General features: G+C 40.2%; 1 protein-coding gene across 2 annotated transcripts in view; it reads right to left on the bottom strand.

The window, feature by feature from the left end:
* Positions 1 to 17,933, bottom strand: part of paqr6 (progestin and adipoQ receptor family member VI) — a 30,667-nt gene extending 12,734 nt beyond the window's left edge. Inside the window, exons 1-4 of one of the 2 annotated variants that reach the window (XM_026185747.1) lie at positions 17,800 to 17,933; positions 3,105 to 3,370; positions 683 to 810; positions 8 to 213 (exon numbers count right to left, since the gene is read on the bottom strand). In XM_026185747.1, the coding sequence (XP_026041532.1) occupies positions 8 to 213; positions 683 to 810; positions 3,105 to 3,370; positions 17,800 to 17,860 (661 nt within the window). In that variant the 5' untranslated portion in view covers positions 17,861 to 17,933. Of the gene's footprint in view, positions 1 to 7; positions 214 to 682; positions 811 to 3,104; positions 3,371 to 11,853; positions 12,101 to 17,799 lie in introns of those variants that run through there. The other variant, XM_026185748.1, reaches the window with a different exon arrangement.
* Between the last annotated feature and the right edge of the window lie 135 nt (positions 17,934 to 18,068).

Below are 18,068 nucleotides of genomic sequence, written 5' to 3'. Positions count from 1 at the left end.
TCTTTACCTAAGCTGTAGAGGCTGAGAGCTCCGTAGTCAAAGAAGTAGCAGATGTGGCGGGACTCTGCGGACATGGTGCTGAAGGTGTGTGCACAACTGGACGTGAAGGGGTAAACGCAGATGAGCATCATGTACACCAGCAGCGGCCAGGTGTAGCTGTCAGTCAGGAAGTTCAGGGTAGAGCAGAGAACGCAGAAACGCCACAGAAAGTACCTACAAAAATTTATTAACAAATTAAAAATGTATATATACAAAAATGTGACCCCATACAGGTACATGTAACTGATGCTACCGTGTAATATGTTGGCACATGCATCTGTTTCCAGGTTGTAGATTTACTACAGAGAAGTACTCTGTGACTGTGTTTCTTAATTAGCAATGTCACTGCTTCTCTCTGACATCCTGTGAGCTTCAAAGCTCTCTGACTTTACGTGTATTTTGATTCAGACTTAGTGAATTTTCCAGATGTAGCCTCCACATTTCCCCACCTGTCTGTTTTTCTCTCCAGCACTATGAGAATTTTCAAGATTAAATCTCTGACTTTCAGTGATCCTTAGAAACTCTGTCGTGTTTACACAGCTGGAACGCTGACAAATGTTCACTTTACCTCTTGCTTTGATCATGAATATAACTAGACTTGTTCAAGTCTGGTGTGAATGAAAGGACACCAAACAAAACTCACCATGTTGGGAGGAAGTGGGTCCAGATGTTGATCGTCTCGTTGTTCATTTGGAAGCTGCTGAGGATACAGTCCAGTGCTGAGCTCCTTGGGTGACGGTATCCAGAGATGATGCCGTCCTCCCTGAACACCTGCGGAGCAAGCAGACAATCCAGGTGACAGGTGTGAAATTCAGCCAATCCTCGAAAAGGAAAAGCTGATCATCAAACTTCATCAGTAAGCAGAGAGTTTGCAGAACCACTGTATCGTTTAGTTACACTACAGTCCTAATGATGCTGGGTTTCTGAGGCCAATATGAGTATTTAAATTAAATAAATGTTCATTTTCACTTTCCTCTAAACATAAAACCTTATTAGATCCTTTTGATAGTCATCATTAAAATGCTGATATTTTTATATTTTCATCGATCTGTTGTGGAAGAAACGTTCAAAAACAATGATCATTTCCACAAAAGCCAAGTTCGCACCAAAAACTACAGAAAAAAAGTTAAAAATATGTAGCAGAACTTTACTAGTGGTAATTATTTTTTTATCTAGCCCCTTAAAGTGTCTGCATATAGTTCCACCACTGTTTTCACTACAGTATGTAGTGAAAACTTGTTTCTTTATGGTAAAACATCCATGACCGGATCCATCTGGATGTTGTAAGAGGAAAAGATGTTAAGACAAACAAAGATGACAACTATGTAAATATTTAGCAGGAGGGCTCCAATATCACTGCCAGTTCACACAGATTACAGTACAGCACAGACTACAGTGAGTTGAAGGGAAAGTTCAGGTCGATGGTAACACGTTAAATGTTATGATTGGGTTTTTGAGATCTACTTTATTCATCACACCAGGCTCCCAGCGAACTTTATATTAAAGGCTGTCGGTTTTTACAGGTATTACCGGACTGTACACAACTCAAAAAATAAAGTAGAACAATATAACTGGAGTATATGTTGCTGATCCCAGCAACAGTTTTTAATGTTTTTATATGTGAAAAAAAACCTTTTTAAACTACAATAACAGAAAACCAGGGGCCTAATTTTAGTCTACACACTGAACTCATGGCTGGAAACCATGCTGCAGAACTGCTGCATGCAAACTATTTGTCACTTATGAGATAAGGTCACTACAGAAGGGAGGACGGCAGCCAAAGCAGATGCTTGAACTGCAGGGCTCTGGCTCCTGCTGACAGGCTCACAGCCACAATCAGCTACCAAACTTTTTTTCTGCTGAAGTGTGAAGATTAACACTCATATGGCAGAACCATTGTGTGCAAATACACTATGGCTCAGTCTCTGAGACATGGATTAAGCCTAATCTTAAACTAAACTTCTTTCAGTTGAGATTTCTTTACTTTATGTCTATGACTGGGCTTAATGCACGTCTGTGAAACTGGCTGTATGTCTGCAAGGCTGCAAGGTGCAGTGGGTCAGGGTTCGGAGGTAATCACATGATGAAATCCTGATCGTGGAAGCAAATAAAAGCCTTGAAGTAAAAATACAAACACGGCGGTATAAAAATAATATTATGCAATTTATTATTAAGGTTAAGTGAGACAAAATCCTAAATGTCTGTGGATTTACCACACAGTTTAGACTCTGTGTAGCACACTGTGGTCCTTTTTTAAATGTGTGGTGAAAATATTGCAATTAGGAGCTTTCAAAAGTTTTAAAACTAGTTACAACTAACTAAAACAAACCAATCTGATTATTTGATCAAATTAATAAATTTTCTCCCCCTCCTTTCAGAAAAAAACAACTTTATTTAAAGCATATTACTCTCTGCTGTGCCTGTGCATTGATTAAATGATGCAACCTGATGAAACAATAATTATCATCCTACAAGAACAGCAAAAAAATAAAGAAAAAAAAAAAAACAGGTTGCAAACTCATCTGTAGCGCATCATAGGCTCATTTACATGGAACAAACTGAAAGACTACACAGCATAAAAATATCTCTTGGCATCGCTATTGTTTGAGGCTCGAGTCATTCGTCAGGCCGGGTCATATCCTGACAGACAAACCTGAGCGTTTCCTGGTGTTACATAAGACAGTAAGAAAAAATAAACATGCATTACATAAACAGAAGAACGGATGCTTGGCTTTATAGACACGACTATTGACAAAATCATTTCTCTGAAGACTTCTACAAATAACTGATGTCTATAGTAATAATAATAATAATAATAATAATAATAATAATAAAGCACTGCAGCTTCTCTGCAATTAACCTTCTGAAATGCTGTGTAATGCCACAAATGCTTTAAACTTGAGTGGAGGGCTGATTATTCGTCTCATATGTATTTACATTCACCTCTTAGTCCTTAAGAGTTTAAGAATACCTTCATCTAAGGAATAGAACCAACCCACCACCTTTTCCCATCAGTTATACGGTCCTAACAGACTGGACCTGGGTACACCAGGTTACTTTCTTACCTTGGGGACTTGGTGGATGTCAAAGAGCTGAGGAAGTTTGAAGCTAAGCATGTCTGTGGGAAGCCTGATGGCACCCCTCCCTCTTTGACAAACTTCCCTGAGCCTGGCTCGCCCCCCACGGCAGAGGACGAGCCACACGGGGTAGTCAAACACCGGTATTCTTGCCGCTAGGTCTGTTCTGTTCGGGTCCCATTTCAAGCAGCGCGCCCAGCCCTGGCTCCACCCAATGCCACTACTGGCCCCAATCCCACGCCACACAGGAAACACTGCAGGGACACAAAGACATGCACACAATCAGACACCAAGATAAGACCAAAACCTTGACTTCCTCACACTGGCTCCCCATAAAAAACAAGAATATTTTTTATGATTATCCATACAATTTTGGTTACTATCAGTCAACAGTGATGTTTGGTGATACACCTGTGCATTATTAAGTGTCAGAGACTTTATTGTTAAAATATTTATACATGACTTATGAAGTGATGATCAGATTTGCTGGTTGCTTGGTGTTACTCTGATTGCATGCAAAACCTGTAATTTAAAACCAATTAAATGCACAGTATTAACTGATAAAAGACATAGCTTTCACCCCCAAATAAATAAAATAAAATCATGCACTTCTTGCAGCATCATCAATGCATCATCAAGATTTTTTATTTTTATTTTCAGAAAATAAATTCCAGTAAAAGGTTGAAGACAGAAAGTGGCTAACAGCTATTGTGAATTGTAATTTAGGGCACTGAAGGAAATGATGATGTGCTCATCATTAAATCTGACCACCTGCTTTGTTTTGGTCATCACTTTGATCCACTGAAATCCACTCGCATAAATGCACCACACCGGATAACTGGTTCATCTGATGGCCCCCACCGTTAAAGTTTATATTACAGAGTCCTCGAGTGTGACATCTCTGTGGACTGGAGCAGACGCTGAGAACAATCGCGTATTGTCGTCGCTCTTGAGACCTACCCAGACACTGATTTAAAGAATGCCCGGCATTGTCATGCTGCAGAGGCCTGTGACCAAATGCAAAAATGTAATAAGAACATGTTTGTGTGAGCCACAGCCTTGCTGACCACTGCCCACTGGCTCACAATGGGAGTGTGAGCATTGCAACTGGATCATGTGGCAGTGGAAGAGGGCAGCCTAGTCTGAATTAGACTGATTTTCTTTAACAATTTGTGGACAGATAGCAGCATTATTTACCTTTGGAAGTAATGGCAGCAAGATAGGAAGGCCAGGACGGTCAGCTGGAGCCTACCGATGCTCATGACTGCATTGTATCTAACAACATCTAACCATTTCCTTCTCCAAAAATGTATCTTTTGCCTTGTTTTTACCCGTGTCTGGTAATATGTATTGCACTAACACCTTCTGAAAGTTGAAGTAATGCACCTGAAAGAAGAACACGTTTAACTGCCAAACACAGGAGTGATAAAACCTGTGTAGCCTGGTGAGGTTTGATGCTACTGTTCAAACAGGTTAAACGTGCACAGCAAAGACTATTGTGACTGAAACAGAAGTTCTGACAAACGGTAAAGCTAGCACCTTACAAGTCTATCCCACTATGCATATACTCTAAGAATACTAAAATATCTCCCAGCAAATATGAAATAGTATTAGGCTCAATCTTGAATTAGTTTAGGGCATTTCTGGCCTCAGTTACCATACTCCAAATTTTTTAAGTAGTTTGGAGAACATGAAAAAGAGTTCAAGGTGTCCAAATTCCCCAGATCTCAGTCCAGTTGAGCATCATCCCCTCTGGCAGGGTGAGAGCAACAAGAAGGGGCCGCTGCTTACTGCACCCCAGCTGCAGGCCCCGGCCTATTAACAGTGACAAAGTGCGCTTTGTGGAGGCTAAAGCCTTGAGAGTACAGGGACCAAAGGATGACTGTTACACGCTGCACTGGATGGAAATGAGGCATCTCACAAACACACCCACACACACATACAACAGAGTCCCACCATTGCTCAAGTGCTCGGTGCACTAGCATGCAAGCACGCTGGCACAAATCCTGCATTCACTATGGCTGGAAAGCATAGCTGCACACAAACAACTTATAATACCACAGAGCTTGAGTTAATAAAAGCTACTGACAGCCACAAGGTTCACACCTAGAAAAAAAGCTCATTTAGATTCAGATCATTGGCAGTGTGCCACCAATCATTTAGTGTGAGATGTAGGTGTGTTTTTGTTGGAAGGTGTGTGAATGCTGCGAATGTTAATTCTTTGTACTCAGCCTCGGGGACCAAAACAAGTGAAAGATATATGTTTTTATATTGAATTCTAGACAGATCAGTCAATGTTTAAATGTGAAATGAAATATGAAGAGTCCCAGCCTTCTTCTTGGGACTCTCATGTTAAAGTTTAACAAAGTTAAAAAGCATATTTACAGCTTGGTACACAAAACAGTTTTGGCCTCTGTGGATAATTTCCTCCTTCCCAACAAATTTATGGGTTGGGATTTTTTCACACTGATTATACGTTCTGCATCCAGAAGTCCACTACGGTCCGATTGATGCAAATTTCATCATAGAGTGTGAGTCCAAAGGTCCGTGCTGTTGTTCGCATGGATGGTGATTTTTTTGTGAGTGTATGGACTCGTCTGCATAGACTTTGCACTACAACACATCAGCGGCACTTATGCAGAGGGAAGAAGACTTCAGAGAAATAGAACAAGAATAGAACAACAGAACTTGGCCGTCACATCTCCAGGTGTCTGTGTCTTTATCCACAGCAGAGTATAAGGCTTCCAGCCTGCATTTGTGCCTTTTGGAAGCATTTCTCATGGAGTTATGTGACAGGATATCTACCGTAAATTATCCTGCTCCATGGTAGAGACCTTAAAAGAAGATTGTGCTTTAGTTTAAAGTACTCGAGTTTCACTCTCCTGTTCATCTGTTACTTGGGGCTGGGCGGTACGGTGGTGCGATGGTTAGCACCAGCTAGAAGGTCCTGGGTTTGAATCCAGACTGCGTCTGTCTGTCTCTCGCCTTTGCCTGCTATGTCTGCTAAATTATTCCAAGCAATACTACAAGCTGATCGAATATTGAAAACTGACAAAAGGTCTTGTGTCTCCAAGACCTGAGCTCTTTACTATTACTAGTTTATAATAAAAGTGAACTAAACATTTGCCAGGTAAATGCTTTTAATGTGAAGTTCCAACAGAAAGAAATATTTGAACAGAAATCCACTTTTTTCTCTGGAATGTCGCCAAAGACATCAGGTCCACAATAATGCAAATGTACAAATACTGCAATACTTTTGTCAGTGGGACACAGGCTCAGTCACCTCCATGTTAGACACTGACTTAATGCATTTAAAAGAACATTTCTGAGATAACCATTTTAGGAAACAGAAAGCCTGAATGGGTTCCCAGTTCACATTCAGTGCAGGCTCAAAGAAAAGCATCAAACATCAAACACAAGAGGCAACATCCACCTGTAGCCTGAAGCTCAGGACCAGAGCCAAATCAGCACAACATGTTGAGCATTCAATAAACAAACAGCGCCTGAAAAAGCTGATAAGTAGTCAAATGAGGGAGTGCCACCTTTTTCTTTTTTTCTACACAGCTTTGGATTAGAGCATAGGTGTCAAACTCTGGCCCGCGGGCCAAATTTGGCCCACAGCCTAATTACATTTGGCCCGCGAAGCCAAACCAAATTACTATTAGAGCTGGCCTACTGCTATTATATATATTGTTTAGTATTAAGATTTGCTTGTTCCATATTCAGTTTTTCAGCAAAACTTGTTTGAGTCCATAAGAAAAGATTCATTTTTATATCTAGATTTTTTTTTCCAGTAAATATTAACGTCAGCCCGCGACCTTGTTCCAGTTTTGAATTTTGGCCCACTGTGTATTTGAGTTTGACACCCCTGGATTAGAGGATGTAACCAAACAAGAGGAAAAGTAATCTAGTAATGAATGTGCCAAAGACACTACAGCTCCATGACAGGCTCAAAACTCGAGCCTCATCTTCACCCCACCCTTCTTCCTGAGGCCGTGCTCCCTTGACAGATTAACTGAGCCTTTCGGGAAGCCCTCTGCAAGGATGTGTTCAGATGGCAAAACGCACACAGAAATTTGTTTGTTGGACACACAACATTGAGCCTCATTAACACAGACGGGAACAAAGAAAAGGTTTAAATCCTGTGAAAATATCAGTAAGAATATCTCCCAAACTGTCACCCTGTCCACTACACGCGAGGTGTTTACATGTGCTTGTCTGTGAGCGCTAAAGGCACCCACACTTTCTTTCCAGAACTGTGAATTGTGATAAACCTTGCTCGGGCATTTTCATTGGCCTGAGGTGTCAGACTGCACATTTCCCACAAAGTTATGCACGTGCACTCTGCGCTGCACGTGTGACAGTGTTTGTCAGCATCTTCAGGCTCTGCTCAAACACGTCCAGGACAGAAGACGACAACCCAACAGAACACATGCAGTAAACATTTCAGAGGGCTTGCCGTCGGTTATTGCACCATCAACCATTCCCATTTATATTAACAATTACATATTTTATGAGTAATGCAGTCTGCTGTGATGATTTTCATCCTCCAAGCATCCACCCAAGAGGACAGGCCCGCACAGGCTACAACCGCCTGTTTGCATTCGACCCTTGAGAAAATTAACAATGAGCAGGGAACCAGTTTTTCAAGTTAGGAAAACTCAACTGTTCCTCAGCACATGCAAAGTCTGATTGTGTCACATTAGGTCCCAGCAGAAAAACTGGTGTACAGCAAATTTCACGCTAAGCTTATTATGCGCAAAAACTATTTTAAACATCGATTTAGTGTTTTAAGTCTTTTATCAAGCTACATGCTCACAGATCAGTGGTTCAATTTCACTAGAACACTTAATCTACCGTATACTAGAGCTGGATAAAACTAAATATTTAACCTAAAATAATTTTATAGATATATGAGACAATGTTGTCATTATGAAGTTCACTGAACTCATTGAGAATTGTGCTGTGCCAGAACGATCATGTTGTTGGGATAGCGGTAAAGCCGCATCGGGTTAGGCCGACACATACAGCGTAGGAGGAGCGCCTGTGCTAATATTTGAGCTGCTGCAGCCGCAGACACCAGCAGGTTAGGAGTGCGAACGAGACAAAAGACAAAATGACAGCAGGAAGTGTAAATAAAAACTGGAGTGACAGTGTCACCAAACACGATGCTCTGACTCACACAGCCCGAGGATCAAAAGTTGAGGTGTTGAAAAGAAGGGTCAGAGGAATTCAGCAGTGTGGAGATATTTTGGCTGTTTGAAGCCTGGCAAAGAAGCTGAGCAGCCCGCACTCCACACTGCATCGAAGTTTCCACAAAGGCAGGATATACTGTGGCAAGACACGATGCCAGTAAAGCAGAGTCGAAAATGTCGACTTTAAGTGGCTCATTAAAGTAATTGACCCTCATTATCAACTCCACAGACGGCACTTTCCTAGCTATACATGGAGTGGAGAGAGACAGCTGAACAGCTGGGTCACGCTTCACTACCATATCTGATTGTTGGTCAAGTCACACATCTGATCCATATGAGGCTGACTGCCCACTTGAATTAAGACAGCTTGAATCTGCGCAAAATAAACGATATAGTGCGAAGACGGCTTTTTTATTTAGAACTGATTTTGTATTAATGACTAGCTTATTTATTTGGAAAAGACCAAAGAATTCAGTTTAGCATTTTCTTGTGTTCTTTTGTAACACTTGAAACATTTAACTGGTCATAAGAGCACACTTTTATGTCAGAGTGCTCTTATTTAGTGCCACATCTGTACCTATGTCATTTATTTTAAATACATCATTTTGTACAGTATATTTAACATGTTCAATTCATAAAGTTTTTGTTTCCATATCATTCTCTCACCCACTCAGATAAAAGCTATTGTTAAGCCAACTTTTCTTCTCATTGGCGGACCTTCAAAATTAAAGTTCGAATACCAGGTGGGCGGGGCTTCTGTGCTTACAGCCACAGCAGTATGCCAGAGATGATCATACTGGGGAGCAGAAACCAGAATGTCAATGACACAATAGCTCATTCAGCTCACAATCCATCTCTATTCACAGGCTTTCTGCCTGCAAACTGGCAAATATGACCTTGACTGCAATTTCGTGAACACCCATAAATGATGTCTGGGTGCATGTTTCTCTAAAAATCTGGCCAATACTCTGGGAACAATTCTTCTCTATTGTGGACGGACACCCCGCCATGGCATAAACTGCCTCAAACGGACGATTTAGAGTAAACTAAAGCCTCAGCTTTGGTTTGTATAGGAGCTAAATGTTTTCAGCTTTGGTTCATATAGAACCCACGATTTGAAAATAATATATTAGAAAAGCATTCACCCCAGAAAACACAATAAAATATTATTTTGGAATATGTGACATTTCTTAAAGCCTAAACTAACTTATTCAGTTTATTTGTCAGAGGTATTCTGTTCAGAGGAAGTCGTCTCTCCACTCTGTCAGGGTTTTTGGCTTTCTATCGGATTAAAAGAAACAATCTGAAGACGTTAGCTTGGACATCTTTCACCACTTTCATAGAAAAATGAATGACCACAAGCAAAACTAAGTACCCACACACTAAATGTGGATGCTTTTATAGCACCAAACACTACCAAGCTGTGTCTCATGAGTGTCAGTGATAAGTATGGATGCTGACAAGACTGTACTCTTATTTAGTGCCATTATTGATTCTGCTTACAAGTAGTCTTCTAAGATAATATAAAATATAAAATTTATACAGGTGGGGAGATGCTCTACTGCAATAATTCTGACATCATTCTTTGCAAAAGAAATTGTCCAAAAAACATAAAAGGAAGTGATAATTTCTCAGGAATGTGACTCTAAAACAGAACTGGAACTGGCTTTTGATTCCGAGCATCCAGCATATAATGATGTAATGCTGAAGACACGATGGAGGAAAGAAAAAATGCACTAATTCCTGGAAGCTTGACTATAGTCTGTACTGCACATTACGTGGAAAAGTGAGCCCAAATATGTGGCTTCAATCATGCTTGATGCCTGAAAGCTTCATGCTCACCTGCAAGACGACTGGAGAACATTAATGTCCCCATCAGCATCCAAGGCAGAGGGCGTCTGCTCTGTGACTCAAGATTATGACAGATTTAAATGCTTTTTAGATACAAGGTAAGCAGGCTTCTTGTTAATAATCCAAAAATGCTTTAAGTGGAAAAAAAACAAGAAACTGAAACATAAAAACAAATGATTGTGTTTATCGGTTACATATGAACTACGCAACCCTGACTCAGTATTTGAGGTTACTTTGAAACATAATGGGATAACCCTGCAGACAGAACGTCCACTCACTCGATCATGTGATATGTTTTGTAACTTCCCTCTGGTTGAAGTCACGCTGCAATGCTTCTCCTAGGTGTTCCTACTTCATCACGCCTTTTCTGGTAACAGATTACATGCCACATAAGGACTGCGCACTGTTATGAAACATGTTGATTTGACTTCCTGTGCCAGATCAAAACACTAAATCACTATCAGTTCTTTCATTTCTATTGCATTATTGATTCAAGTGGACCATTGAACTACCCAGTTCTGAATACTTGGCACAATCTAATAGAAGAGTCAGCCAGGGAATGCAGTATCAAATGGAAACCAGCTGACATGATACAAAAGAAAACAGGACCGGCTTGACTCCAAACTGAGATAAGGCAGCAACTGCCAAAAACAATGAATATGTCTAAACTAAACAACTAACCTGGGGAAAAGCCTGCAAATACCTGCTCAGGTGTCAGACTTCTCATTTTGTGCAACACACACATCTTTTGCTGCACAAAAACTATTGTTAAATCCAAAAGACAGCAGAATTCCTCTAATATTTCTGACCAATTCATTTTTGTTAAAAACACAAAACACAGTTACTCTTCGCATAGTCGTATTTGGAGGACATACAGTGTCGAAATAAATTAAAAAAAACTTAATAAAACTGCTAATAAAGGCTCCAAGACAAAGTAAAAAAGCAACAATCATTTTGTCAAAGACACTTATGTTTTGATCTTCCACTGTAGGGAAGACTAGCAATGCCAAAACCAAAACTAAATAACTTGTTTGTTTTTAAACATAGGCAACAATTATTCTAGAAACATTTATATTTTCTGATCAAATTTATTTATTCATTTGCTTAATCTGGTTTTCTTTTATTAAAACACAGAAGGCCACAACTCCTAACATTCGTGAAGCTTAAACTTAAACCTTTATTTAATTCTTTTTCTATTATGTTATTTTTCTTTTTTTTAAGTTGTTTTTGGCGAGAAACACAAGTTCTTTGAATCGTCGTGGGGGGAAAAAAGTTTCGCTCTTCTGGCAAGTTCTTACAATGTGGAAAAATCCATGCTGGAAAAACACTGCAGGAGTATTCGCCTGAACACATCTCCAGGGAAACGGTTCGGGAAAACATGTTGGTCACATGCAGCTAATTCTCATAATAACTGTCTCCGTTCTTCAGCAACGTGTGTTCTCTGTTTTCTCCTCTTTTTCTTCCCAATTTCCTAAACGCGACATTCCAAGAATTCCTACCCTAACACAAGCTGGATGAAAAAGAAAAACGGTCTAGATGCTGGACTTCCAGCTGCAGACAAACAACAGTCTCTGCTGTAAAGAGTCTCAGCTGCAAAACTTCAACCTTTCAGCGACGGACAGCGAGACCAAAAGCAGAGAATGAAATCTTAGTGTGTGTGTAACACAAATATTCTAAATGCGCAGACGTACCGCGACCCTCGGGCATGGGGAGGGATTCCTCTCCTTCAATCCGCGTAAAAACGCTGAAGTCTTCCTGTGGGCGACAACCAGGGCTGGGTGTCTTCACTTTCCCGTACCTCGGCTTCACTGTGCAAGGTCTCCACACAGCCTCCTTTTCTCTTCTCCCACGCGAGCCAGTAGGAAGCGCCGCTTCGTGCTCACGTGGATCGCAGGAGTAACAACAACACGAGCCATGTGTGTCCACCCTGTGAGCGCGCGCTACTGCTGAATGGACAGTGACAATGGTTTGGTGTAAACCGCGCCCAAAATGGCAAATTTGGTAGTTTCCCTACTGCACATATTTGTATATGTACACATAGGGAGGCTATATACTCATATTTACCCAGAGAGGTAGGAGCAAAAATTTCCATATTAAATGTATTTACATGCATGGGGACTGAAACTTCTCTCTGGGTATTCCAGCTTCCTCCCACAGTCCAAAGACATGCAGTTAGTGGGGTTAGGTTAACTTGTTAGTGTAAATTGCCCACAGGTGTGAATGTGAGTGTGAATGGTTGTCTGTCTCTGTGACAGAACAGCAACCTGTCCAGTGTGAACCCTGCCTCTCACCCCTGGCAGCTGGGACAGGCTCCAGATTCTTAGTCTTTTAATGACATTTTGTACTGCAGACGATGAGATAATCAGTCCTTACAATTTTACTCAGTCTGAAATTGTTCCACAATTTGAAGATTCTGCCCATCTTTACTACTCTGTCCTTCGAAGATGCTCTTTTTATACACGCAGTCATGTTACCGACCTACTCCCATTTAATGAGGAGAAAAATGTTCCTCAGCCTGCTTGTTTTTACTTCTCTTCATTTTTCAGCCTTTAGTTGCCACCCCCCTGAAATTGTAAATACTTTGAAAATTTACCATTTTAGCAAACATTTGATATGTTTTATATGTTTTATAAATGGAACTGTGGAAAAAAAATGTGTTTATGACATTTGCAAAATATTACATTACATTTTTATTTACATTTTACAAAGGACTACAACAGTTTTGGAATTCAGGCTTGAAATATGAAGGACTGAATATGACAAAACTAGAAATTTACAAATTCATTCTATTATTCAGTTATTTATTTACGTGCATGGTTGGTTTTGTATAAGGTATGGCATAGAGGTCATAAAAGTAAAAGAATGTAAAACTCATAATCTAGCACATTTATGGACTTTACTTTTCTGCATTCCTCCTAATGACCAGCAGAGGATGAGGCCTCTGTTTGCAAAATAAACAAACAAACAAATAGATAAATAACTGTTGGCTTTTATTTATGAGCTCAATAAAAACTTTACTGATAATTTTATGTCCTCATTCACTTCTCTTAGTATTATTTGATACAACATGATCTACAGTAAAAAGAGACTATTAAGCAGAATACCCTTTAGGGCATGGCTTTCAATGAAAACCAGTCAAGTCAAGTAGAAACTAATGGAGGCAGGACGGTAAAGAGGAAATAGTAACCGTGGGAAAGAGTAAAGTCCTGTGAATCAGTAACGTGGGTCTAGTGGTGGAAAGAAACAGTACATTTATTCAACCACTGACTTATAAGTGCAGCTTTGGGGTTTTTTGTTAAGTAGTACTTTTTAAGCATTTGTTGATGGTTATGATTGTGCAGTATTTTAACATGAAAGTTAATAAGTGATTATATTTGTGGATATATACTATGAAACACAACCAGCAGCACGGTGGTGCTATACTTAGCACAGTTGGCGCAGGGCGAGGGTTTGAGTGTTTCTGTGGGGAGCTTGCATGTCCTCTGCACGGCTTTTCTCTCAAACTTTGTGTCCAAAATATAGTGCTTTGTGAGGGCTTATCATATTAAGTAAGACTAATATTATCTAAATTTTGGCCATTTCCATAAATGCTTAAAAAAAACAACTTCCACTTCGTTAAAACTCGTGTAAGCTTATATTAAGCTCAGTATGTGCTGCGTTATGAAGCCACAGAAGTGGCTGTTGCCTCAGGCACAAACAATAATTACTGACATACCTGGTATTAACTCTCCCTCCTTTATGTTGGAGATGTTTTTGGCTCCAGGGCTGCCCAACCCTTTGGACCTACACAGCAGTGTAACACTATGACTCAGCTCTTAAGGAGATGTACAATTTGGATCAAGTGCAAGACCAGTCAGTAGGCCAGTGCTCCACCACTACGGTCCAGACTGAAACTTCTACACCTAACTAGCCTCCAAAGATAGCATGGTAAGTATAGAACAAAACACAAGCAGAAAGGGGTCAAAGTTGAAAAGCTGGTCATCTAAAACCTGTAAACAGATAGATTAATAAATGATTATTACAACTGTAAAATTCCTTAGGGATGTTATTAAAAAATGCAAATCATTTTAAAACTACTTCATATAAGTCACTGCGATACTGACCTAATTACTGAGTAATAATTGGTCTATAACTTTCCTTCTAAGCTCTCATTTCATGAAACACTAAAACTAAATTGATAAGAAGTTTGATGATAACAGGTAGTAAATATCAATTAGCTATGGGTGTCTTGCTGTTAACAGTAAAATATGGAATTGTAGTGAAATGTTTGCAGCCTAAATAAAGCTTGTTAAAACATACATGATCTCTCTCTGCTCAGATCTCTGTTGCCCTTGTGGCTTATTCACTACCCTTATAGATATGACTTGCAGGACTAGCCCCATGTTTACTGTTCAGGTTAGTATTCAGTGAGTTTCCACAAGAAGACTGCAGAAACATCTGACAGATTTCAGCAACACTGTAGCTGCCAATTTGCTTTTTTCTCTTTTGTTAAAAAACCCCTTTATCGTGAAATTAAGCATCACATTACCTCGGTAAATGAAATAACAAAAAGCATCTGATCATGACTCACTTTTGACCAAAGGCTACTTTGGTTTGGTTTGTTTCTGCAGACCTGTAATATATTTGAGGTTTTAACCTCGCGGTCCTCACTGACTTTGAGACTTCCTCAAACACCACCATGACAAAACTTCTTTGGTTTTTTTCAACATGTCTAAACAGCCATGAGATGGACTGTTACATAATGCGGTACACGCATTCATGCCGCTCAGAGGAGTGATCCTGATGACTTCCACTGATCTGCTGCTTTTGTCTTTCAGTAAAAAAAAGAAAATTAAAAATGACTGAAAAGTTACGCCAGCAGCCCCTTGCACCCAGAATGTGGCCTTCCTTCTTTTAGAACAACATTTAAAATATACATAGACAAAATAAAGAAATAGCCCTAAAACATTTTGTTTCTATAACATGTCATATCTTTTTGAGAAGCACAGATTAAGCTACCTTCTTCAGTGCTGCTGTACTCGAGCTGTGTTTGAATTACAGCTCCTGGGTCGTTGCTGCCCATTTAAATAGTGCTGACCTGTTAACTGGACTGCACCATGTTTCTCTGGCAGTGGTGATATTTTGTAGTGCAGTTTTGCTGTTGAATTTTAGTTTTCTTTAAGAGGGTTTAGTTATTATTTTATCCTTTGTTTGCTTTGTTGATCTTCGGCAGCTTAAACTGACAGGGTTTTTGTAGTTTGTTTCAATACTCATGTCTTAGTTTATCCTCCTTGTGTGTCTTAGTAAGGTTGTGTTGCTGGATTCTTTCACTTGATGCTTGAGGTAGATTTCTGCCTCAAATTATTATCAAATAGTGTCATATTAATTTTATGTCAGTAAAATTTAAAACGTTTTTCAAAATCTCCTGTACATGAAAAAGTCTACTTGGTCAGAGGGAATTATGCTGCACGTTAACAGATGACAACCACCAGAATCAGGAGGAATCATCCTCTGGAGAGGATGCGCTCACTGACAGCATCGTCAAGCCATGATTGCCTCATGACAGAGGTAAACACAGTGATGTCTGTGATACTGGTCAAATACTGGAAGTCACTCCGTAATGCCTCAGCAAAACCAATCGCACCTCTAGCAGCACGGTGACACTTCCTCAGGATTACAGTTACTCAAGTTGCCTGCGACTTGCTGTCACTTCTACTTTGCACATGATTATTTACGTCAGCCTTCTCATGAACCTGCAGGGAGACTCTTTTGTCTAAGCTTTGACCAGATAGGACATCCTGTTTTATTCAGCGCCAGACAAACATTCAGTTTCACTGCCATCGTACGCCCTGTTTGAGTTCATCCAAACTCAGAACTGTGTGACTTTAAACACAAAGGACATTTTAGTTTCACGCATGCCTTCCTGACAGCACCGCTTCATTTCACTGCACTATTCAAAGCAGCTGTTTGAAAGATTAGGAAGCATTGAGACATTTCTTTGCTGCATCATTACTGGCTAAAAATTTTAAATTCCAAATTGGAAACTGGGCTCAGTACTACATATGAATGACATACTTGCCAAAATATGTCATTGATATTTTAAGGCTGCTGAAAAAAACACTGCCTTTGCTGTAACGTTTTGTCAAAATATATCCAACAAATGAAAAACACCCACATCAAATCCATCTGTAAAGCACATTACCATACATTCTTAAAATAGCCTTGCATATTCACCAGAAAGAAAGAAAGAAAGACAAAAAACTGAAGGGTTGGCCCCGCCCCCTTTAACGCAACATTAGTTATAAAACTCTCCAGCACATGTGCAGTGACCCCCAGCTGCACATGTTCCTCCTCCCAGAATGAGATCATCAAGTTTGTCTCTTTGGTATTGTCTCAAGTTCAAGTTTGAACATTTTAGGGCTCAAACATTAGCATTAAATAATTCATTAAAAATGAAAAACATATTAAGAATATTTAGTTTAGTTTTACTTTGTCAGTAATCATTCAAATGATATCAAGCACATCACTAATGAGTTGCTGATACTTGAATTCAATGAAAAAAATGACACAAGTGCTCCATTCAAGATAAGAGGATTATCAGCCAAATGCATAAAAAGTAACGGAAAAAGTGCTGATAAGCACAAAAACCGGACAGTTTACTTTCATGAATATGTTAATGATGTGTTGCATCTTTGCTTAAAGGTTTACGATCATGTTTTACATGTAAAATGTGAAGTAATTTTAACTCGGGTGTAGTGATAGCTTCTTTTTTCACTGCCTGAAATTACAAATACTAAAAGTAAAAGTACCTTAAAACCACATTTGAGTGCATATGAGAAACGCATCGCGTTACTGTGCAAACTGTTAATCAGAAGCAGCTTTACAGACTCTCCTGTTATTATTGTAAGTACATAAAAAACGCTAAGCAAGAGCACGCAGGCGCGAACGCGCGTAAACAAAGCCTGATGCAGGATGCGCAGCGCAAACACGTGTATGGCCTGAACATTGCTACACAGCACATTTGTACGATTCCTCCCCGCAAAAAGGAGTTGCGACTTACGAGGAAAACCCTCCAGTTTCACTTTACGGGAGGAAGGGGAGTGGGTGCACAGAATCATTACACAGTTCCTAGAAAGAGATGCACCGAGTCGGGCGGGAGTCCCTGCTATGAGGAGAGATCGTCGCCGAGCTTATGAGCAGCACTCTGGTCTAACCCTCCAGCTTCGTGTGTCCGCTCCTGGGTGATTCCGGTGAAAACAAGAGAAGAAACATTTCGGGGGAAGGAAAGAAAAACTTCCATTTCCATCAAAATGCCCCATTCGGTTTCGTTCCTGTTGTATCAAACACGACCCCTCCTCTACTCGTCTCCCTTTCCCTCTGCACATTCCTGCACTAACAAAATAAAAACACTGCCGGATCCCCTAGTGTTGGAATCCCACTCCTCGGGCTGGATGTGGAGAAGAAAAGAAACCTTGTTTTCACGGTCGGGAGACAACAACAGAGGACACGAGCTCCGGAAACACCGACAGAGAGGGAAACATTTACAGTGACAGTATGAAACAATGAGGCATACTGCTAAACTATAAACAAACAGAAACAAATGCACGAAAGCGGCGATAGGCGCACATGTAGATTTCAACCACAGAGAAGTTACTTACGCATAAACTCCAAGCAGGCGAGACATTTCCCCAAAGCGAGCACAGACCCCTGCATGGACATTTCTCACACAGATTACAGATGCTTTTAACTAAGGGGGGTAAATCTAACAAGTTTTGCGTATGTTTAAACCGTTCATCCTGTCCCTGCAGCCCGGTCCTTCCACTCCAAAGTCCCTGCAGCTTCACAGCTTCATGAGCTCTCAGAAAGAGGATTGATTCGGGTCAGCGAAGTTTCCCAACCCCCTTACCCAGCAAAATAAATGGGCCAA

Source organism: Astatotilapia calliptera, chromosome 11 (assembly GCF_900246225.1).
Source record: "Astatotilapia calliptera chromosome 11, fAstCal1.2, whole genome shotgun sequence".
Taxonomy (NCBI): Eukaryota; Metazoa; Chordata; class Actinopteri; order Cichliformes; family Cichlidae; genus Astatotilapia; species Astatotilapia calliptera.
Note: the sequence above shows the minus strand (reverse complement) of the source record. Positions and strands in the feature narration are given on the sequence as shown.